The sequence below is a fragment of the Rhinatrema bivittatum genome, chromosome 18, assembly GCF_901001135.1.
Source record: "Rhinatrema bivittatum chromosome 18, aRhiBiv1.1, whole genome shotgun sequence".
Taxonomy (NCBI): domain Eukaryota; kingdom Metazoa; phylum Chordata; class Amphibia; order Gymnophiona; family Rhinatrematidae; genus Rhinatrema; species Rhinatrema bivittatum.
In genome coordinates, this window is record NC_042632.1 from 28,805,933 (window position 1) to 28,830,622 (window position 24,690).

The 24,690-nt window shown below is 38.3% G+C and overlaps 2 protein-coding genes across 2 annotated transcripts; both read left to right on the plus strand.

The window, feature by feature from the left end:
• The first annotated feature begins 1,049 nt into the window (after positions 1-1,049).
• LOC115080064 (protocadherin beta-1-like) lies at positions 1,050-18,489 on the plus strand. Its single transcript, XM_029584092.1, has 2 exons — positions 1,050-3,549; positions 18,475-18,489. The coding sequence occupies exons 1-2, from the start codon at positions 1,120-1,122 to the stop codon at positions 18,487-18,489; spliced, it is 2,445 nt and encodes an 814-aa protein (XP_029439952.1). The 5' UTR covers positions 1,050-1,119.
• Positions 18,490-19,177: 688 nt separating this feature from the next.
• On the plus strand, positions 19,178-23,710 carry LOC115080065 (protocadherin beta-16-like). Its single transcript, XM_029584093.1, has 3 exons — positions 19,178-21,604; positions 23,095-23,283; positions 23,597-23,710. Exons 1-3 carry the CDS (start codon positions 19,178-19,180, stop codon positions 23,708-23,710), a joined length of 2,730 nt encoding a protein of 909 aa, XP_029439953.1.
• Positions 23,711-24,690: the final 980 nt, after the last annotated feature.

Below are 24,690 nucleotides of genomic sequence, written 5' to 3' on the forward strand. Positions count from 1 at the left end.
ACAATGCTGTTTTGTTTCACATTTATTATGCATTTTAAAAAATTGATTCCCGAATCACTCTCATAGACTCTCCTTCATTGTTTTTTTTCTCATTCCCTCTTTCTATGCTCAATGAAGCCCACAAATAGATCAGTCCTCATTACACTTTTAAGTATCTTCTTGGATGATCCCATACAATCTTGAGGCTTCTTATATCAACTCTACCTTGATGAAATGCAGTGCTTTCTATTCAGGTTTATCCCCATCCATTCTGTCCTCTGTTTTCTGAGCACCTCTGTTATCTCTTGAACATTAGAAAGGTCCTTCAGTCATCTTAAATTTAACATAAAAAATTAAGCTTAACTTTCCCTATTCCACTGTTCCTTTCTTTCTCAATGTGAATAACAGTATCCTTCCAGGTATATTTCATTGGAATCACATTGAACATTTCAGGTTACTAAACATATACATAAAGACAGACTTTCAATTAGTCTTAATAAAACTCACTACACCGTTGTGATTTCCGAATACTTAACAGGAATGTCTTTCCTCTTGCAGGCTCTGCCACAATTGTGACTTATTTTAATCATTCATTGTATACCGGCATCAAATCATCTGTGCTTCCCTTTACAGCTTCTTGCACTAACAGATGTTTAAAAACATCATTATATGCGATTATCTATCTTCATCTAAAATATATAAATAGATATAACCAGCAGAGTATCTAATCTTGTTTGTATTTTCAATGTCCTTAGTTTATCAGTATTAAAATAGATGTTAATAACTGTTGGTACCTATGTAAACGCGTGGGCTGTTAGTGTTGAATAGATATTCAACTTTAAAGAGTCGATGTATAGCAAACAAATAACCTTGAGAGACAATTTCTTAAATTGTTCTGCAGCTGTTTGTTGAGACACCTGGTGGCGCTATTAGACAAGTTGATGTTGAAACGACTGTAGCGTTGTTTCATGGAAAAGGAGCGATGCGTATAGATTCGAGCTGGGATAACATTTACAGGAAAGCTTTGAATTTCTGTATTTCATCCCAAAGAATTAATCACCTGAAACTACCTTCTCTAGTGATCTGAACTGTTGCTGGGGATTTTTTTTTCTGGCCCGTACATTCGTCTGGCATTCGAGAATGGCGTACAAGTTGGAGAGCCCCACTCTACAAAGGCAAGTTGTGGCTTTCCTTACTTTCTTTTGCGTGGGGTGTGCAGTATCTGAAACACTTAAGTATTCTATACCTGAGGAAATGGAGATCGGATCCTTTGTGGCTAATATTGTAGAGGATCTGAGATTGGATATTAAACAACTATCTACTCGCAGGGCACGAATAACGTCGGAGAGTAGCACGCAGTATTTTCAGCTGAACATAAATTCTGGAGAGTTAGTAATAAAGGAAAAAATAGATCGCGAAGAGCTGTGTGAGCAGATTCTCCTCTGTACGCTATACTTCGAATTTGTTTTGGAGAATCCAGTCCAGTTTCACCGAGCTGAGGTGCAGATACAAGATATCAACGACAATCCCCCTATATTCCCGATGAAACAGTTGCTTTTAAAAATTCATGAAATGTCTCCACTAAAGACGCGCTTTCCATTGAAAAGAGCATTGGATTTAGATATAGGAGTTAACCATGTCCAAAACTATACTGTTAATCTGAATGAACATTTTCAATTGGATGTCCACAATGGCAGCGATGGCAGCAAGTACGCAGAGCTAGTGTTGGAAAACCAACTGGATCGTGAGGAACAGTCCGAAGTGAATTTAATACTCACTGCTGTAGACGGCGGTATGCCCCCGAAATCCGGCACTGCTCAAATAAAGATTTTAGTTCTGGATGCAAATGATAACTTTCCTCAATTTAGCCAATCGGTGTATAAGGTTCAATTAATGGAAAACAGTGCTCAGAATTCCTTGGTCTCCAGAGTTGAAGCTACTGACAAGGACCAGGGCTCATTTGCAGAAATAACCTATTCCTTCAACCAGGTATCTGACAAAGTTCTTAAACTCTTTAAATTAAACCAATCCACTGGTGAAATATCTGTCTGGGGTTCCATTGATTTTGAAGAAACAAGAATGCATGAAATAGACATTCAAGCTACAGATGGCGGCGGGTTATCTGCACATTCTAAAGTCCTTGTTGAGGTTTTGGATGCCAATGACAACTCACCTGAGATAATAATTACATCAATTATTAGTCCCGTTCCAGAAGATTCTTTGCCGGGTACAGTAATCGCTCTTTTCAGTGTGAGAGACCGAGACTTCAAAGAAAACGGGGAAACAGTTTGTTCAATGGAAACCAACACACCTTTCTTGCTCAAATCAAGTTTTAAGAATTATTATTTACTGGTCACAGAAGTTTCTCTAGACCGAGAGAAAGTATCGGAGTATAACATAACTATTACTGTAATGGATTGTGGATTTCCAAGTCTAACAAGTCAGGAAACAATCAGGGTACAAATATCAGATATTAATGATAATCCTCCCCTGTTTAACCAGCATTCATATTCCATATATGTTAATGAGAATAACAATCCATTTTTATTGATTGGTACTGTGAATGCTGTTGATTTAGACTGTGAGCGAAATGCAGAAATTACATATTACTTATTGCCCGGCTTTGCAGGTGAGGATCCCGTGGACTCTTATGTTTCTATAAATTCAGAAGATGGAAACCTATATGCTTTGCAATCCTTAGATTATGAAAATATTCGAGACTTCTGGGTAATTGTGAGAGCAACAGATGGCGGCTCTCCTTCATTAAGCAGTAATGTCAGCGTTCATTTTTATATAAATGATGAAAATGACAATTCCCCTATCATTCTATATCCTTTACAGGACAGCACTTCTCTTTCTAGTGACTTGGTATCCAGATCAGCAGATGCTGGTTACCTTGTCACTAAAGTGGTGGCGGTAGATGGAGATTCGGGCCAGAACGCCTGGCTCTCCTACCAGTTACAGAAATCCACAGAGCCCAGTCTATTCACAGTAGCTCAACATAACGGAGAAATAAGGACCACTAGACTAATAACAGAGAGAGACGCGATGAAGCAAAAGCTTGACATTGTTGTTCGAGACAATGGAAAGCCATCTTTATCCACCACTACAACATTACATTTACTTCTAGTGGACGGATTTTCAGAACCATACATACAATTACAGAATATACATAATGAAGCAGCAAAAGATAGCAAACTAACTGTATATTTAGTGATCTCATTAGCTTTAATTTCATTTGTTTTTCTGGTCTCCGTGGTGGTGGTTGTCTTCAAGATAATTAAGACAAAAACATCTCAAGAACAATGTGTTTCAACTTCTGGGAACTTTTATGAGGATAGCAAATTCCAGAATAATGTATTAGATATAACTGGAACTGGTACCCTTTCTCAGACATATCGTTATGAGGTGTGCTTAACAACAGAATCAGATAATAGTGAATTTAAATTTCTTCGACCCTTACTACCAAATTTTATTGATCGTAATGGAACTATTGAAGTAAATTCTGAAACCAAGTCTAACTCTCAGACTCTAGCTAATTCACTGGATCACCTAGACCCCGCGACTGAGGTGAGTAAATATTTATTTACAATAACCCTGTTGGTCTCCATAAAAAGTTTCTGTAATTAGTGTATTTAGTAAGAATGACATTTTTGCCTTAATTTAATGAATATGTATATAAGAGATTGTATCTCTTTCCCTTAGGAGGACTAATTTTTATATATTGGTCTTAAGAAAGTCAGTGAATGTATATTGTAAATTAGGAATTCAAAAGGGAAAACAAATGATGGATCTATAATTAAAATTTAAGTGGCAATTAATTTAAGAAAATTAGTTTTATTAACCCTCTCCTGGAAACCTTAGAGTACTATCATACCATAACTAGCCAGTTCTGGTATATGACAAATCAAGGGCTATATACTTTGCAATCATAGGTAAAAAAATAAAAAACCTTTGTTGCAAAAATATTTTGAGCAAAATGCAAAAAAAAACAAACAACAACAAAAAAACCAACAACAGCAAAAAAAAGCTTACAGGTGCAAAAAGTGCTAACAAAAGTGCTTGTAAGACCAACAAATGCTTAAAAAAAAGTCATAAGATCTTATCTGAAGTTCAACTTATCTTGAATCCCAACCAGATGACTAAAAATTTAACTTCAGGTGGCATCTCCACAGTTGAAATGATTGCTGATCTTTAATTACCAAGACCAACATAGTCCACATTTTGCTGCTTGCTGCATCAGGGTCAGTGCTTCAAAATGCAAAGATATGTCAATCAGATGCAATGCATTTCATGGTGAAAAAATCTGCCCAAACTTTAGGAGTACACTTGGTGTTTTGATTATTTTTGATTCATCTATATGTGTGTTGGCAGGGGTAGGGATATAAAATAAAAATTATTCACAGATAAGTAGGTTAATATAAACTTATTTCTAGTATATTTTTCTGGTTTTCCTTTTCTGTTTTCTCCCACCCCCATTACCATGGTCTTGAAACAATTTGGCAATATGGTTTCTGGTTTTTTTCTTTGATATGTTTGCTTAGATTGTGTTTTCTTATGGCTTGCTTTGTAAATCTTAATAATGCTGATACATTTTTAAAAAAAATGGGACATTATCTTCATCAACAGATCCTTATACAGCAAAGCTCCTAAAGCACAAAAGTAAACAACAAAATTGTTCGCCATCCTTAAGTTTGTATGGTTGTTCTGTGAGTGTATGGAATGAGTGAAAATTTACCAGTGTTACTCGTGCTGTCCGCAGCAGACCCCCCTCACCTTTCTACAGTGACTCCAGCTCCTGGTTCCTCCTCGCTGGCGGTGGTGGGCCGTGAGCTCCATCCTCTGGCCTTCCCCGGTGCTTCTGGCCCAGCTGCAGTCCCTGGCGTTCCCGGTCCAGCCACCACGTCCATTGCTTCTCATCAGGTCTCTCCACATGGCCCGCGGAGAGATGCTGCTACTCGGTGCCACACCTCTCCCTAGGTGCGCATGCGCACATCATTGATGTTTAACTAGGGACCGTGGCGGGAACCTAGCTGTGACCTCAGATGATGATGTCAGTGGAGCTTCAGTATTTAAGTGCAGGCTCCGCTCCCTAGCTTTGCCTTTGCAACAGGTCTTCTCACTGGTCGAGTGCCTCCTAGAGATTCGTCTCACTCCTGCGTTCCTGTTCCTCATTTGTTCCTGGTTCCTGTCTTGCTCCATACCTTGCAGTGCCTACTTGGACTTTGACTCTGCTTTGCCTGACCTCGCCAAGCCCGGACCGCTGCTTCACCTGACTACACCATTGACTCTCTTTGAACTCGGACCTCTGCTTTGCCTGACCATGCCATTGATTCTCTCCAAGCCTGGACCTCTGCTTCGCCTGACTATGCTGTTGCCTCTCTCCAGACCCAGACCTCCTCATCGCTTGACTACGCTTGACTATCTCCATGATCAGACCTCAGCCTCGCCACTGCCTCTGGATTGCCACCAACCCTGACTCAAGCCTGTTCCTAGACGCCTCTCCAGCTTACTTCCTGGACTTGTATTCAGGGTTTGGCCTGCTCTTGCTTGGGCGCCCCCTGTCTGCCTCCGTACCTTTGGCACCCGAGTCTCCAGGACACTACCTTGTCCAGTGTAAGACTGTACCATCTCTCACCTTCTGTCTCTGGGCTGAACCGATCTCTACATTGACTACATACAGAGGCCCACCAAAGTCCAGCGGGGAACGAGGGCTGGTATTGGTGAAGCTCCAGCTGGTCTCTGTCTATCAGCCCACTCTGCCTGCTGACAGTGGGGATTTGTAGAACTCTACCTACAGGTTGCATCATCCCCACCCCAGCCCTAGGGTCCACTTCCTGCACAACAAGCAGCGCACGATAGAAAAGAGACAATGTAATTTGCAAGACAAGAGAAAACACTCTTTAGATTCTGACTGCCAGACAAGGAAAATTAATTAGCAAAAGCATAAATGTACTATTAAATATAGACAGTTACTTCAGAAACCCCATGTGGATCTATGTCAGACTCAGGAATGGTTAAGGAGAGATGAGCTTAAAAAATGAGGTTGATAATTGCAGCACAGGATAGTGAATTATGGACAAGATCATATACATCCAGCAAAGAAAAAAAAAGAGAAAAAGATAAATACAGATTCTGTAAAATAGAACTAGAAATGGTTACACACCTTGTTGCTAGTTGTCAAGTGTTAACATGAGAAGGCCTGTATACATAAAGGTATAATAAGGTGGCACATCTCATCCATTGGAATTTGTGAAACATTATAACATCACAGGAAAGTACTGGGATCATGACCTTGAGAGAATTGAAGAGAATGAAGAAATTGTGATCACCTGGGACATGCCCATTTGAATAGATAAAAAGCTTGATGAAGACAATTGAATATAGTGATACAGAGAAAAGCACAAGAATAGTATTGCTGATAGAAGTGTCAGTACCAAGCAACTATTCTATGGTTTGTATGGAGAGAGAAAAGATCCTCAAGTATCAAAGGATAGAATAAGAGACAATAAAAATGTCAAAAAGATACAGAAATAGTTCCAGTTGTATTGAATTGGGTGCCATTTGCCTGACCAAAAAGAACTTCCAGGGTCCTCTAGATTTATTGCCTGTTCATATAACACCTTAAAAATTTCAGAAGGAAATTCTCTTAGGCAGAATTCAAGTATTAAGAAGGGAATCAGTGGTGACTTTGAGAAATTGAAATCATACTCAATATACTCTGGCTTGATTTATGAGAGAGGTTCATTCCTACTAAGATATAAGAACATAACATAAGAAGTGCCATGCTGGGTCAGAACAAGGTCCATCAAGCCCAGCATTTGTCTCTGACAGTGGCTAGTCCAGGTCACAAGTATCTATCAGATCCCCAATAGTTGATTTAGTTTGTATATTTCACTCCCAGGGATAAGTGCTTGCTTTCCTGAGTCTACCTGGCTAATAACTGGTTATGGACTTTTCCTTCAGGAACTTGTCCAATCCTCTTCTGAAGCCCACTATGTTAGTTGCCTTAACTACATCTTCTGGCAAGAGATTCCACAGCTTGATGGTGCATTGAGTGAAAAAATACTTCCTATGATTTGTTTCAAATTTCATGGAGTGTTCCCTAGTCCTTTTGAAAGGGTAAATAGCCTTTCCCTCTTTAAAATTCCACCCCACTCATGATTTTATACATTTCAGTCATATCCCCTCTGTCATTTCTTTTCCAAGCTAAAAAGCCCTAATCTGTTTAGCCATTCTTCATAAGGGAGCCTTTTCATCCCCAATATCATTTCATTGCCCTTCTCTGTACTGTTTCCAAGTCCACAATGTCTTTTCTGAGACCAGGAGACCAGAACTACACACAATACTCAAGGAGTGATTGCACCATGGATCTATACAAGAGCATTGGGATATTCTGAATTTTCTTCTCTATTCCTTTCCAAATAATTTCAAATATTCTATTTTCCTTTTTTGACTGCTACCACATACTAAGCCAAAGATATCAATGTATTATTCACAAGAACTCTGAAATCCTTTTCCTAGGTGATGACTCCTAACATGGAACCCAGCATCTTGTACTTGTAGTTGAGATTATTTTTCCCTATATGCATTATTTTTCACTTGTCTACAATAAATAGCATCTTCCATTTAGAATCCCAGTCTCCTAGACTCAACATCCTTCTGCAGTTTTTACAAACCACTGACATTTTAATGAGTTGAAACAATTTTGTGCCATCTGCAAATTTGGTCACTTCACTTGTCATTTCTTTCTCCATTCAGAAAACTGACCATTTAGTCCTACCCTCTGTTTCCCATCTTTTATCCAGTTACTAAATCCACAATAGGACACTACACACTGCCTCCAATCCCATGATCTTCCAATTTCCTGAGGAATCTCTCATGAGGGACTTTTTCAAATGCCTTCTGAAAATCCAAACACACTAAATCAACCATCTTACCTTTGGATGCTTGTTTATTTACACCCTGTATTTATACTAGATGGCATTGTTTCTCTTTGTAATTCCCCCACACAAACAGAAATATCTATATACACTGCATTTAGCTGATTTTCACATTTATTGTCACTGTAATTGAGAATATATAATAATCTAAGACTAATAGAAATTGCAATGCACATAAGAATAAGGTAGAACAGGGGTCGGGAACCTTTTTGGCTGAGAGAGCCATGAATGCCACATATTTTAAAATGTAATTCCGTGAGAGCCATACTAACTACAACCCCCTACTCTCCTGACGCCCCCCAAGACCAGCCAAAAGTCCCTGGTGGTCCGGGAGCAATCTCCTGGACTTGGGCTGTCGGCTGCCAGTAGTCAAAATGGCGCCGACGCCCCTTTGCCCTCACTATGTCACTGAGGTCGACCAATGACATCGGTAACCCCTGTGACATAGTAAGGGCAAAGAGCCATCGACGCCATTTTGATTACTGGCAGCCGACGGCCCTTTGCCCTTACTATGTCACAGGGGCTACTGCCGCCATTGGTCGACCCTAGTGACATAGTGAGGGCAAAGGGCTGTCGGCGCCATTTTGACTACTGGCAGCCGACACCCCAAGTCCAGGAGATCGCTCCTGGACCCCCGCTGGACCACCAGGGATGTTTGGCAGGTCTTGGGGGGGTCAGGAGGGTGGGGGGTTGTAGTAAATTAACTTTGGGGGGCGTCAGGAGGGTGGGGGGTTTTGTTAGATTTTTACTTTTTATTAAAGATTTGTCTGCGAGCCAGATGCAGCCATCAAAAGAGCCACATCTGGCTCGCGAGCCGTAGGTTCCCTACCCCTGAGGTAGAATGTAAACAAGGAGAAACAATACAAGTATAAGAGATAAGATACAAGAAAATATATGCATAGAATAAGAAAATAAAAAAGAGTGTGTATATATATATTTACAAGTCAATTTTATATCTGCTCATGTCCCTGAAGTCTTTTCATGAATCTCAACAGAGAAGCAGTCTGTCACCCTTAGGACTCAGCTCTGAAGCATGGCATGTCATTGAACACTTTGTATTACCACTAGTACTGAGGTATTGGTCCCATAACAAAGTTTATATAGAATATCTTGTTCTGTGTCTGACTTTCCCCATCAATATCCAGCAATCAGTCATACTATTCACTTTTTTCTTTCTCATGCATTCCAATCCTAAGGCAGAGGGGCCTTGCCAGATGTTGGCTCAAAAAGGTCAGTGGAATGTGACCTATAGGTAAATCAATAATGGTAGGTTTCCTGAGAGCCTCACAAACTACACACAAAATTCAGTGATTTAGTTTTTCAGGAAAGACAGAGCGTAACAGAAAAGAGAAGCCAGTTCTGTCAGTGGTTCACTTTTTCAATGTCCTAACTAGCCCTCACTCATAATATCAACATTTCTTCACATTTTGAATCCCTATCTAATACACTCCATTCTCCTTCACATCAGGGAATTGAACCCCAACTGGACAAAGAGCAATGAAGCACTGAAATAATATTTTTACAATCACAAAGCATTAAAAAAAAAGGAAAACACAACCCAAACCAGTAGCGATATAGATTAAAATTATGGTACTCCAGGTTTTAATCTGTTCCCAAAAGCCTAAGAGGTTTATGCCATTTAGGTTCATCTAACCAACCTTTGGGAAGGTTATAGGAGTCATGAAGACAAATAGCTATGTTACACATTAATGGAATATTATTGTGGATATGTAAACAACATTGTACACCATAGTGAGTTTAGAGGTGGTAAATAAGCCACCTTCTTTAGCTAAAAGAAGATTGAGAGCTAATCGATGATCCTGAACAGTGGCAGTTCAATCTTTAATTTGATCAGATTTGATCAGATCAAATTGGCATATATAGTACTGCTTTCAAAAAATTCAACTATAGCTTGTAACGTAAAATAGAGTTTGGTAGGTGAGCAGTAGAATGACATGCTCTAAAGATAAGGGCACTGGTGTCAATATGACTGTTACACTCAGTTAAGGTAAGTGGAGCATACTATTCAGCAGCATATTCATGGGAGATGGTGCCTACCTCTGTTTTTTATTGGGAGGGAGACCCCTTGGGGTATAAACATAGGGTAAGATTGGCAATGTCACACGTGACTGTGCCTATAGGGAGACTACTATAGAGGTAATAGTTTTCACAAAGCAGGACCCATTGGATTCGAACATAAGTGGCATCATAGTTCCATGCTAATTAGGACATGCTGTAGTGAGGATTAAAAGGTCATACATACTGTTAAAACAAGGACTAAAGGAAAAATTTAAAGACAACCAAGCAGTGACATTTAAAGGCAAATGATACATAGGATCTGATGTGTTTTAGCACCATGGAAATGCAAGAGCAATAGAGTAAATTTCTGCTCACCAGGTAGAATTTAGAAAAGAGAGCCAGGATGTTGAGTTACAACTAGGATGGTCCAAAAAAAAACAAAACAAAACAGAAAACGGTCAAGCATAGCCACAGAAATGGAAAAGACAAAGCTAGACTGTTGCCTTGGAAAGTAAATAATGTATTATTATTAATCCAGTACTAAAAATAAGACTGCCCAACTCTGGCCGAGTTTCACCTTATTGGCTACATCAGGGGCTGTAAAATAACAATAAATATTTTTAATAATTATATAAGGTTAAAAAATACAACTATGTCCACCATGGGATATGATAGCATTAGCAAACTGGATGCCATATAAGAAATCTCTAAAAAAAAAAAAAAAAAAAAAAAAAATATCCAAGAGCCATTCTTACTACCAGAAGTTATTGATCATGGAGTGTCCTCTGTAGAATTGGGAGCTGGCAATTCACAGCCCATAGTGAAGTTGTAAGGTGTGAAATGGCCAAAATCACAGACTCAGAGGATGGCGTGGTTCACTGAAGGTTCTTGCAGGTATTCTCATGGTAAATGAGATTGGAAGGATGCAGCCTACCATCCAAAGATAGCAACTCTCCTAACTGACCAAGGAGAAGGACTAGGTAGCTAATATGCTGAGCTAAAAGCTGCTCAAATGGCACTGAAGCAAGCCTTCCTATTGAAGGCCTCAAATGTGATAATCAACACAGATTATTTTTCAATATATAAAGGCGTCAAAGATTAGATGGGCTTTTGTAAAGCTCTGGAATGGACTATCCATAGCAAACCACTATGGGGACAACCATTATAGGAAAAAATCTGGGAAATGACAAGGCTCATTCCCACCTCTGTGCATCATGTGTATGCCCAGCATTCCAACAATTCTAAGGAGGCCCAACACAATACCACTGTGGATGCAGCTATCCAGATTCTAGCAATCACTATTCCTGTTGCTTCCTGGATCCAGACCTCTAGCCATGCCCTGCCCCGCCCTCCGACTGCCCCGCTGCCAGACCATCCCTTTCAGCAACCCCGGGACTTATACACATCCCAGGGATTTATGCGCGTGGCTAGGCCTTTGAAAATGGCCCGGTGCTTAAGGCCACCTATGCACATAAAACCCCAGTTTTACATGCGTAGGTGTGTTAAAATCCAGTCCAATGTGTAGTCCTGCATTACAAATTTTTGCTCATCCTGAAACATACACATGTACTTTTTGGGCAGAAATACATGGTCATTTAGAAACTTTGGAACTCTTACCATATAGTTTAGAAAATACTTGCTTTAATCTCAATAGTCACATATGTACATAAGAACATGCCATACTGGGTCAGACCAAGGGTCCATCAAGCCCAGCATCCTGTTTCCAACAGTGGCCAATCCAGGTCATAAGAACCTGGCAAGTACCCAAAAACTAAGTCTATTCCATGTTGCCGTTGCTAGTAATAACGGTGGTTATTACCTAAGTCAACTTAATTAATAGCAGGTAATGGACTTCTCCTCCAAGAACTTATCCAATCCTTTTCTAAACACAGCTATACTAACTGCACTAACCACATCTTCTGGCAACAAATTCCAGAGTTTAATTGTGTGTTGAGTGAAAAAGAACTTTCTCCGATTAGTTTTAAATGTGCCACATGCTAACTTCATTCTATTTCTTCATTTCTATTATCTGAAAGAGTAAAAAACCGATTCACATCTACCCATTCTAGATCTCTTATGATTTTAAACACCTCTATCATATCCCCCCTCAGCTGACTCTTCTCCAAGCTGAAAAGGCCTAACCTCTTTAGTCTTTCCTCATAGGGGAGCTGTTCCATTCCCTTTATCATTTTGGTCGCCCTTCTCTGTACCTTCTCCATCGCAATTATATCTTCTTTGAGATGCAGTGACCAGAATTGTACACAGTATTCATGGTGCGGTCTCACCATGGAGCGATACAGAGGCATTATGACATTTTCCGTTTTATTCACCATTCCCTTTCTAATAATTCCCAACATTCTGTTTGCTTTTTTGACTGCCACAGCACATTGAACTGACAATTTCAATGTGTTATCCACTATGACGCCTAGATCTCTTTCTTGGGTAGCAGCACCTAATATGGAACCTAACATTGGTTCCATATTAGGTGCATATTAGGTTCCATAGCATGGGTTATTTTTCCCTATATGCATCACCTTGCACTTGTCCACATTAAATTTCATCTGCCATTTTGATGCCCAATTTTCCAGCCTCACAAAGTCTTCCTGCAATTTATCACAATCTGCTTGTGATTTAACTACTCTGAACAATTTTGTATCATCTGCAAATTTGATTACCTCACTTGTCGTAAACAAATGGTATGCTGTGGAAATTTTATCTTTTCTCTCTTGGCCCAATTTGAGGATGACGCTGTTTCAGTACAATGCTGCTATTTTTGTTTTTCATGTAATATTACAAGGAGAAGGCCACACTTTGAATAAGTTCTGCATGGACTTTCTGAAATTCATTACATCCAGCAAGACTTATATACTGTTTCCACACAAGAGTCAGCATGACACAGCAAATATTACATAGTCATGATTATGTCAGCATGACCCAAGTCCTAATTTTAGTTATCTACAAGCACAGCACATTATGTTCCTAATAACAAAGAAACAAATATTTTTGTCTAATTAAGAAATCTTGATTTTTGCACCTGCTAACCTCTGTCTCATAAACATAACTAAAATTAGTTTTATTGAATATAACTTCAAAGAATTTGAATCTGCAATCATAAGCTAAACTGAACAGAAAGGTACAATAAAAACTAATTGACTTCATCAATACCATGGACAGTTTTGAAAGTTGGGTCCCCAATGACAATAAAATTTATTTTAGATAGCAAAGTGCAATCTTCCATCAACCAAGTAGACAACTAGCCAACACAACTTGAAAATAAAGAATCCTATAAAAATGAAATAAAACATTTTAAATAAATAAGAATATTAAATCATAAACAAAAATATTGTTTAAAAAATGAATGTATCATTGATGAAAATAAAATTATAAAAATGTATTTTTATTTACCAATAATTGAAAAAGTCCAACTAAAAGAAGGAAACATAACACAACTGAGAAAATAAATCCTTTCTATTAGAAATTGTATAAACTTCAAAGACCACATAGACCCACTTAGAAAATGAAAAGGACCATAACACAGTGAACTAATCACAATGGGGTAGATTTTAAGACCTGCGCATGGGTGTACATGTGCGAGTGCTACCCGGCATGCACACATGTATGCCCGATTTTATAACTTATGTGCGCAGGCGCACGCAAGTTATAAAATTGGGGGTCAGCGCACGCAAGGGGGTGCACACTAGTGCATCTTGTGTGCACCGATGCTCGCAGGCTTCCCTAGTTCCTTTTCCACTAACCTAACCTTCCCAACCCTTCCCCTAACTTTACCCCCCAAAAAATTTTTATCAAACATTTTGCACCTGCCTGGAGGCAGGCATAGGTTGTGTGCGCTGGCAGCCTGCCCGCACATAATCCTCTGACACAGCAGCAAATGGCTGCTGTGTCGGAGGCCTCTGGCCTCGCCCCCACCCCACCCTTGGACCACCCCTTTTGCTATTCCCAGGGCTTTACTCGCATCGCCGGGCCTTTATAAAATAGGCCCGACATGCGTAAGGCACTCTACGAATGTAAATAAAAAGAAAAAAAAAAGAAACTAAAAACATGGCTCTTTAAACAAGCCTACCTGTCCTCCAATCCCTCCACATGATTATCTGAAATCCTTTTGTCCTTCTGACTGATAATTCTCTTGTAAATATTTTGTAAATTAGTTCCCACTTTTGTTAATTTGTTTCCTGTCTCTTTGGTAATCTATGTTAACTTTAATTATAGTTACCGTTTCTTGTAAAGGCCCTGCCTATTTGTTTTTAGTTAATTGTAAACCAATACGATGTGCAAACGGTTGTCGGTATATAAAAAATGTTAAATAAATAAATAAAATAAAAATAAATCCACTGGATTTACACACGTAGAGCTTTTAAAATCCTGCCCACTTTGTATTAGTAAAGATTCATGGCTGTAATCTTCGGTCCATATATGTCAATTCCATGTATATCATCCAATTCTGTTTTCCAGATCCTCATTCATGTCTGTTTTTATTAGTAAGATCCCTAGGCATGTTTATTTTTATAAATTTTCCCTATGCAGATAATATCTCACTTAACTTAGATATTTCTCAGATCAGCCCAACAAGGGACAATGTTTTCCCAGACTCTGTATCAGGGAAAGCCTAGTTTCTTTCAACAGGTTAATGACCACAGGTATCCATGCTTTTTTAATTCAAATAAAATCGTAGTCTCCACCACCTTCACAGGGAGGTTGTTCCATGCATCTGCCACCCTCTCTGTAAACATATTTCCTGGTTACCCCTGAGTCTACCTCTTTTACCCTCATCTGTCTTCATTCTGGAGCCTCCTTTCTATTGAATGAGGCTCACCTTCTGTGCATGGAAACCTTGGTGGTATTTAAATATCTTTATCTTGTGGTTTTCTCCTGTTAACAAAAATAGCCCATCTGTCCAAGGCCCTGCCAGTGGTCTTCATGCTATCTCCACAGAGCACACTATGGATTTATAAAAATGGCTTTAAAGAAAAAAACAAGACTTCCTCTTCTGTGGTTTTAATTGAAAAGAAACACAGACAATGTTAAAAAAAAAAAAATCTCTCATTGCTCTGTCTGTAATGTACTTTACATTCATCATCAGAAACATAGAGAACCAATCAGCAAATTATTTCTTGATTACACATTTCCATGCATCACATCCTATGTCTATTGCTATGGAAAAGAGCCAATCCTGGGTCAGATCTACAACTCTTAATCCAATTATATATTGATTCATCGATTTATGCTCTAATGTTAAAGCATGCCCCTTCTCCAACCATTTTAGATGTAAGGCCATGTCTCCCTTAAGCTTCCATCTCGGCATAATACCTCACTTACACAATAACTTGTGATGTTTTTCATATTTCTCAAATAGCAAGCACTACCAGTTTTACTGGGAATAAGTTCCAGGTGCAAGTCTGAAATAACCCTTGTTTTCAGACATTTCCCCAACAGATCATAAGACATTAAAAACATGTAGTAACAACAAAAAAGCTAAGCTATAATTGTTCCACAGTGTATCACGCTACTGAGCTGGCCTACAAATGAAGATCTAAGATCCCCAAAGAAGTCTCTTTCAATTCTATTTCCTTGCTCTATCCTGCCTTTCCTTTAGGGTATTCATGTTTAGATCTTTAAGTCTGTCCTCATATGCTTTAGAATGAAGATCAATGGCCATTATAGTTGCCATCCCCTGGACCAACTCTAACTAGTTTATATCCTTTTGAAGATGTAGTCTCCAAAATTGTACACAATATTTATTTATTTATTTATTTATTTATTTATTTATAACTTTTCTATACCGAAGTTCAAATAACAGAGTTAATTATCACTCCGGTTTACATTGCAACCATAAAACAGTGACAAAGTTGTCATACATAGAACAGGGGGAGAGAAAAACTTGGATACAGCTTAAGCATGGGGAGTAACGTGTCAAAACTGGTAAGAACTGATTAGAGTTGGCTTTTTGGGGTAACAAGATATTATTTTGGGGTAACAAGGTATTAATATTCTAAATAAGGTTTTACCAGGGAATTATGCAGGGACAATCTCACCTTTTTTTTTCTTTTCTTTTTTTTGCTGACCATTCCTATCCCTATGCACCCAAGCATATTTCTGGCTCTTGCTGTTGCCTTATCTGTTTTGTCACGTTAAAGATAATCATATATGATCACCTTCAGATTCTGCTTTTCTTTCATACAAGAATTTCAATCCCTATACTTTATCACTTCCTAGGGTTTTTGCAACCCAAATGCATGATTGCAATTTTGGCATTAAATCTTAACTTCCAGACTCTATACCATTCCCCAAGCTTCACCATATTCCTCATATCTTCCACATCTTCTTGGCTGTCTACCCTTTTGCAGATTTTGATATCTGCAAAAAGGCAAACCTTTCTCAATAACACTTATTCAATCTCACTTGTGAAAATGTTGAAAAGATCTGGTTCAAGGACCAATCCCTAAGGAACAGTACTAGAAACACCCCTCTCCTCAGAGTTCAGACTATGAGCCAGCTTAAAAACCCATAGAAACCTTATTTTGCTAAAAAAAACAAATAAATAAATAAATAAAAAAGGGCGATTAAGAATTATTTATATTCTGCTTTTTGCAGGTATTTCTTTATCCCCAGAGAGCTTATGATCTAAATTTGTATCTGAGGCAATGGAGAGTAAAGTGACTTGCCCAAGGTCACAAGGAGCAACAGCAGGACTCAAACCCTGGTCTCCTGGTTCATTGCCCTCTGCTCTAACTACTGGGATACTCCTCCACTCTTGAGGACTCTAAGACATAAAAATATTTCAGCTAAAATGTGTGTTAATTAAACTAATTTGAGTGGTACATTATAGATGCCTTATAATGGCTCATTATCTGGATCTCAAATCCGTTCTTACAAGATAGTTTAATGATTCTGGCAGCCTGCAAACTCTGAAAGAAATTAGTTAACCCAGTATCAGGCTGCCTTTTTATGTTTATACTACCCAAAATTCTACAGGATGTTTTGGAGTAAAACTCAAATTTTAAAATACACAAATATTGTACATCCAGAATTGCTCTAGTATATTATGATTTTGAAACAGTCACAAATGTATATTAGATATATTAAAAAAAAAGCATAACAAATTTTGCTTTAACTCCTTCTTCTCACTAAGGGGGTCATTTATCAAAGTGCTATATGGTGTTTTTGCATGCGTTAAGGCATTTTTGCATGCAAAACATTCCTTTAACGCATGCTAAAATGCCATTAACGTATGTGAAAGCACCATAATGCATGTTATGTGATGCAAATGAAAAAAAGGGGAGGGATTTTTGGCCAGGTGGGCTGGGCTCACAGTTTTGTGAAGCTGTATTGCATGGCTTTAACTACACATTTTTCATTTGTAAAGCTATGTGATAGGGCTTTATTGCATATGCTGTTTTAAGCTCCTGGGGAGTCAGCCTAGCTATCAGGGCCCTCCTACCATGAGAGAGAGTGAGACTCTAGCCATAATGCTTGCACAATAGATAGGTATTTATATCTCTATGGGAGGTCCACCTAGTAAATCGAGGTGAGGTTTAAGTATTAGTGTAGGGGTTAGGGGCCACTTTGACATTCAAAGTAAGACATACGAACAGAACAATACTCTCTTGTGAAGATCTGATGACCTTCGGAGTGAGGAAACTCACCCAAAGATGAGATTTGTGCAACATGCTCTCAACCTAGCTTGATGTTACCCATGTAGAGAGTCCTCCCATAGAGATATAAATACCTATCTAGTGTGAGGGCATTATGGATAGTCTCTCTCTCTCTCTCTCTCTCTCTCTCTCTCTCTCTCTCTCTCTCTCTCTCTCTCTCTCTCTCTCTCTCTCTGAAATGCAGGGGTCAGGCAGCTAGTAGCTGTTAAAAGGGCAATGCTGAACTGATAAATATTTTCATTCTCATAAAGTTATGGTTACAACAAGATTTAAGTAGATAAATTGGAGAGAACAACACCAGCCTGAGGATGGACCTCTCAGATCTTGAATGAAAGACCACTTAGGAAGGCCAAGTACTGCCAGCTTCATAAGGCAATGGTAAAACACTTCAGTATCTTTCAAAGAAAATCATTGTCAGATTGTGATTGCCAGAGGCTGTGAAAGCAGACAAGATACTTATCACCCCAATGTTATCGGTCATCTTCTCTAGGAATAGTAGATTGCAGAAGAGAAAGATCTGAAGGTTGAAAAATTATGGCCACAATATATCACTTAAAAGCAAATATTACAAGTCAACAAAATTATAAATATTTTGTCTGATCTGGTGATACCTCAGATACACTAATAACCTTATAATGTGAGTTATATAGAATTGTCTAACTTGGATTTGAGAGCGGCATTGCAAAAAAGAAAAATGAGTAGCATCACTTATGAGCTGAAACTACAGAAAGTTTAATGCAGCAACAATAATGCATCAGTGTTTGAGAAGATCACATCATTGGGTTCATATCTGGATATGTGAGGAAATGTGTTTTATAGCACTAAGAAATACCTTTTAACCTCTTTTTAATTATTGTTTTCAGCCTTCCAACAAATGACTGGAGGAAGCAGTCATGTTGCCAAGAATATGCAATTGATATATTTCTGTCTCATAGATTCTGTATGATGCCACTTATAACATCATTGTTACGGAGAAATGGTATCCGATATCTATAATTTAACATATTCTTGTACAATTCAAAACTACTAACAGCCAGAAAAAAAAAACTACAGAAGACATATTGAGAAAAGTAAAATGAAATAATTTTTCTTACAGTTTTCCGTGGGTTAAGAAATATTACTTTCCTATGTATTTTCCACTATACAAACTTCTTTCAAGCATAAGAATAAGATGATTTTGTTAGACTATCAAAAAGCATGTTTTCAAGTTATCCTTTAACATATCTGTAAGCTAATTATAGACACTTGATGGCGCTGTTGGCCAATGAGGCGCTGAGCTAAACCAACCTACTATTGTAAACGTACGGTAATGCGAAAGATCTCTATATTCAGGAAGCAGAAGAATATAGATCCTGACTGCACTTCTTGTTAGGAATGGCGAAATAATCATTTCATCGTTCATGGAAAAAGGTGAGGGGGTGGGAACACAATTCAAACGAGGAGGACATTTGGATTGGAAACGAGGTGATTGGATTACAAAAATGCAATCACTTTTTCTCATGCTGAAATTTCTTGACTAAAGCAGGGACCACATCTTAAGCTTTGTTTTTTTCGGTGGAAGGAAGCATGGAGCATACTACAAAGACAATTGCGTTTAAAAGGCAAGTGTTGTCCTTTTATCTCTATGTTTGCATATCGCAGGCAGTATGTGAAACGATTCGGTATTCTATAGCAGAGGAAATGGAAATAGGATCTTTTGTCGCTAATATCGCAAATGATTTAGGGCTCGATAATAAAAAGCTGTCTCTTCGCCGGGCCCACATTGTGTCTGAGGAAAACAAACAGTATTTTCAGCTAGTTCCAAACTCTGGAGATTTATTAATAAAAGAAAAACTTGACAGAGAAGAATTATGTAGGCAGACTGAGCGATGCACGTCACATTTTGAAATACTATTGGAAAAGCCTTTGCAATTCTTTCGAGTGGAAGTTCAGATATATGACGTAAACGATAACTCTCCAGTTTTTTCGGAAGATGAGGTGGTCCTCCAGATACTAGAAACCGCTGCAGTTGGATCTCGCTTTCCTTTGGAGGCTGCACGGGATTCAGACATGGGTAGTAACAGTCTTAAGGAATATACACTTAGCTCTAGTGAGCATTTTCACTTGCATATACAAAACCGCAGTGATGGAGGTAAATATGCAGAGCTTGTGCTAGTGAAACCACTGGATCGAGAGAAACAACCAGAGATTAGGCTGCTTCTCACAGCTATGGATGGTGGTTCGCCACCTAGATCTGGAACTGCTCAGATACGAATAATTGTCACGGATGCTAACGATAATCCTCCTGTGTTTACTCAGGAGCTTTATAAAGTTTTCCTTCTTGAAAACACCCCTGTAGATGGCTTGGTAGCTAATGTTTCTGCTACCGACTTAGACCACGGAATTAATGGTAAAATATTATATTCTTTCAGTCAAAAATCTGAAGAAAATCGTCAGCAATTCAATATTAATCAAGAAAACGGAGAAATAAAATTAAAAAGCCCACTAGATTTCGAAGCCATTCAAATATTTGAAATACAAATTCAAGCCGTTGACGGTGGAGGTTTATCAGCGCACTGTAAAGTCCTTGTTGAGGTTGTGGATGTCAATGATAACGCTCCAGAGATAACAGTAACATCACTCACCAGGTCCATCCCTGAGGACTCGCAGCCTGAGACGGTGGTCGCACTTTTTAGTATTAGAGACAAGGATTCAGGGAAGAACGGGAAAACTGTTTGCTCCATCCCGGACCACGTGCCCTTTGCGTTAAAATCTACCTTTAAAGATTATTATGCGTTAGTGACGCAAAGTCATTTGGACAGAGAAACATGGTCAGAGTATAATATAACTATCACTGCCATGGATTCGGGATCTCCCAGTTTAACTTCTCAAGAGACGATTCGAGTGCAAATATTAGACATTAACGATAATCCTCCTATGTTTAACCAATCGTCTTACTCTTTCTACATGATGGAAAACAACAAACCATCTTTATTGATTGGATCTGTGAATGCATTTGACTTAGATTCCGAACAAAATGCTAAAGTGCAGTATTCCTTATTGCCTGGTCAAATAGGTGAACTTACTCTGTCTTCTTATATTTCTGTTAATTATGACAACGGTGATTTGTATGTTTTACGCTCATTGGATTATGAAGACATTAGAGATTTCCATGTTGTTGTAAAAGCTCAAGATGGCGGCTTTCCTCCTTTAGTCAATAAAGTCGATGTTCGTGTTTTTATAATAGATGTAAATGACAACGCCCCTTTCATTTTAAATCCTTTGCAGAACAGCTCTTCCCCCACTAGTGAACTGGTTCCCAAATCAGCGGATACAGGTTATCTTGTCACTAAAGTAGTGGCAGTAGACATGGATGCAGGTCAGAATGCGTGGCTTTTCTACCAACTGATGAAGTCCACAGATCCTGGTCTATTCAGTGTTGGACACCATACGGGGGAAATAAGAGTTACCAAACCAATAACGCAGAGAGACCCTATCAAACAAAAACTAGTCATACTCGTCAGAGACAATGGACAACCGTGCCTTTCTACTTCTACTATATTAAATGTTCTTCTTGTTGATGGATTTTCTGGAGCATATCTAGAACTAGTAGATCCACCTGGCAAGGAAGAAGATGAGGATCCGTTAACTTTGTACTTGGTAATCTCCTTAGTTTTAATTTCTTTCATTTTTTTGGTTTCTGTGTTAGTGTTCATAATTTGTAAGACTGCGCTTAAAAGAGATTTTAGAGAAAGATATATACCTGCTCCTGGCAACTACTACAGTGATGCCAACTTTCCAACTGTAGATGTAACTAGTACTGGAACTCTTTCAGAATCTTTTCGCTATGAGGTTTGCTTGACAAGTGGATCGGGAAATAGCGAATTCAAATGTCTCAAACCACTTATCCCTAACCTTCCGACTCATCAAAGCAATACCGGACTAAAAAATGAGATGGATCCAGATTTTCACACTGAAAATAATCTAAGGAATGATGCAGAATCTTTTACCCAGGTGAGAACGTTTAATATTATTATTCACATTTTTGTATTTTTTTTGTAGTTTCTTCTAATTTTATTTCTATTTTGTGCACCTAACAATTCTCTCTTTCTCTCCCCACCATAATCTAGATCTGCTCATATGCCCATAATTGTCACAGATGCTAACAATAGTCTTCCTGTATTTACTCAGGAGGTTTATAACGTTTTCTTTATGGAAAACACACCCCTGTAGATAGACTGTTAGCTATTACTTCTGCTACTGGCAGAACACGGAATTAATGGAAAGCATCCTATTCCTTCCAGATCCCTGTGCCTTTTAGATAGATAAATACAGAGAGCGTGCGCGAGAGAGAATTCTTCTGCATTTTCTGGATGGGGTACTTCAGGATTTTACTTTATCACCTACTTTTGCCTCTGAGAGGGTATGTCTAGGCTGATGACATCCAGATCATTATCCCAGTCAGGGAGAATAGAACTGCAGATGTTAGTTTAAACCTTCATTGAGATGAGTAAGATTTCTGATAGCTTTTTGGGGAGCAATTTAGCCTGAAAATTTGAAAACTGGGGGCAATGATCTCGATGTCATTCCTATCTCAGTCAGTATAGATTGAAATAATTTAAACCCTGCCTCATCAACGAGGAATCTTGGTATTACATTTCACCCTAATTTTGATCTGGAGCCTTATGTTTCACAATTAATTTGCACTGCTTACTGGAAGCTAAGACTGAGGAAGCTGTGTCTTTTTCTTGATCTAAAATCTATTAAGATGGTTGTCAATGCTATGGCTACATCATACCTGAACTATTACAATGGTGTATGCATGGACTTTCCTGATTGGCTCATGCATAGATTGCAGTTGATTCAGAATGTGGCAGCCAAAGTAGTCAGATTTTACTCCTGTTCTCAGTACACTTCACTGGCTACTTATGGTATTTCCAATTTAAGATCTTGATACTAACCTTTTGAGCATTGAGAGAGATGGCCATGAATACCCTAATTAGCATAGCGTTTTCCAAAAATTCAATTGAGATCAGATCAGAATGCTTTGCTTATTTTGCCTTCATTTAAAGAGATGAGAGAGGTCCAACTTCAGGCATGGGATTTTTTCAACAGTTGTTCCATCCCTCTGGAACTTTCTAAACATAGATATTAGATTAGAGCTGTACTATTGTACTCACTAAAAAATTAAATCCTAGCATTATTTCCAAGCTTGAGTGGTAGCCCAGTTCCTTGGGATTTGACTTTGGGGATGTTTGGATAATGTAATATATTATGAAGCTTGTACTCATCTGTTAAAATATGGGCATGATAAATTTGATGGGGAATTAAGAAGCTACACTATGAACATATCAGTCCATATGTTTTGCTGAGCTGATGAATATTTACTAACTTCTCATTCTCAAATACTTGAAATTTCAATGTGGATGGATTCTTGTGAGACCAAGGAAGTAACTCTGCAGAAATCTGTTGAAATGATTTTGGTTGGTCACCTATACTTGCAGAATAAGTTGGAAAGCCTTGAAAATGTTGTGCATCATCAGAACATACAGATTTTTAATTCCCCTAAGAAAAGATTTACCACTCCAGTGGAGATGTTTCACAGATACTTCTTGGAGAATTTATCTATCAAGGAAAGTTTGCTTCCTCCCATCTCCAAAGCCTATTATGTCCCTTTGAATGAGAAGGACCAAGTGAGAGATGTTCCTGCAGATGCTGGTTTATTAAATTCATCTCATCTCTCTTCCTTTCTTGAGAGTTCAATGGATGAAGAAGTTGTCTCTTCTATTTTACTTGTCACCTTTACATTAGATTTAGATCAATATTTTATTTTGAAATTATTTTTTCATGAATGTGATGTTCCTTTTTTAGGATTTAAGATCCGTATGTTTCTGGATGTATCTAAAGTAACTTAGATCAAGAGGAAATTATTTTTGTTGATGCATCCTGAATTTAGGGGCTTTGTTTTGACTATGCTTTCCATGTAAATGCATTGTCAAATTTCAGGGCATCAAACATGTCTTCTTTGATCCTTCCCAGCTAAAAGCTTTCCTCAATGATAAATCCAGATGGGGATCTGGCTCCCTTAATGCCAAGCCAGTAATATTCCATGACCTGTAGCGCAATGTATTTAGCAGATTCCTCTCCTTAGTAATTGATCGGCCTATTTCCTTCTTCCTTTTCTCTATTTCTTCTCTTAATTTCATTGTATCCTATCCTTAATTTGTGGTCTGATACGGTACTATGAGATAATATTTCCTAATTATATTGTTTCTTATTTTTTGTATTCAGTAATCTCTATTGCACCATTTCTAGTCAAGTTGTATTATCTTGTTAATATTTCAAAATTAATAAATAGTTTTAAAAAATGAGAGAAAGTAAATGCTTTCAATGAAACATATGCATGCACTTTCAGAACTAAACTACATGGTATTTTAGAAAACTGTGCAGCAATAAACTGATCAGTTTATAAAATACTAAGATACATTTCTGCACATCCATTTGCATGCACAAATCCAATAATGCAAATAGGTTTACAAATTATCTTTCAAGAAGATATGGAATCTGGAACTGATATCCAGTCAAGACTATAGAAACCAAAGTAGTGGAATAATTCAGACATGCTTGGAATAGCCACAAAGGGACATTACTGAGAGAGGAAGAGAGAAGACCACAAGACCTGTGGTAGCACAGTACAGCTGGGCATATTGGATGGACCAGTGTCAGCTACAAGAGCTAAATTACAGCATTACCCATATACTGTTGAAAGAAAGGGTTTTGACCCTTTCCAAAAAGAAATAATCAGTCTCAAGACATGGATACAATCAGAGGGAGTTATAGAGAATAGGACCAGCTACTGAAAATGTCCAAGGTCTTGGGTCCACCATATTCACTTAGCAAACTAACACAATGCATAATCTCATTTAATTCTCAGAATACAAGATCCTAGATGGAACATACACCTGCATCAGTGTCCTCAAATAATCAGTGCCTAAACCATGTACAACACAAAAAATTAGAATGTCTAATTTAAATTTAATATGCCTCATCAAAGGTAACCAATGAAGACTGAAAAGGACTAGGGTAATGTGTGCTTGATG

Excerpts from the sequence above, each read along its gene's own strand:
- LOC115080064 (XM_029584092.1), top strand. The coding sequence starts at position 1,120 with ATGGCGTACAAGTTGGAGAGCCCCACTCTACAAAGGCAAGTTGTGGCT.
- LOC115080065 (XM_029584093.1), top strand. The coding sequence starts at position 19,178 with ATGGAGCATACTACAAAGACAATTGCGTTTAAAAGGCAAGTGTTGTCC. Across the intron at positions 21,605-23,094 it reads ATGCAGAATCTTTTACCCAG|AATAAGTTGGAAAGCCTTGA; the intron begins GTGAGAACGTTT and ends CTATACTTGCAG. Across the intron at positions 23,284-23,596 it reads CTTTGAATGAGAAGGACCAA|GGCATCAAACATGTCTTCTT; the intron begins GTGAGAGATGTT and ends GTCAAATTTCAG.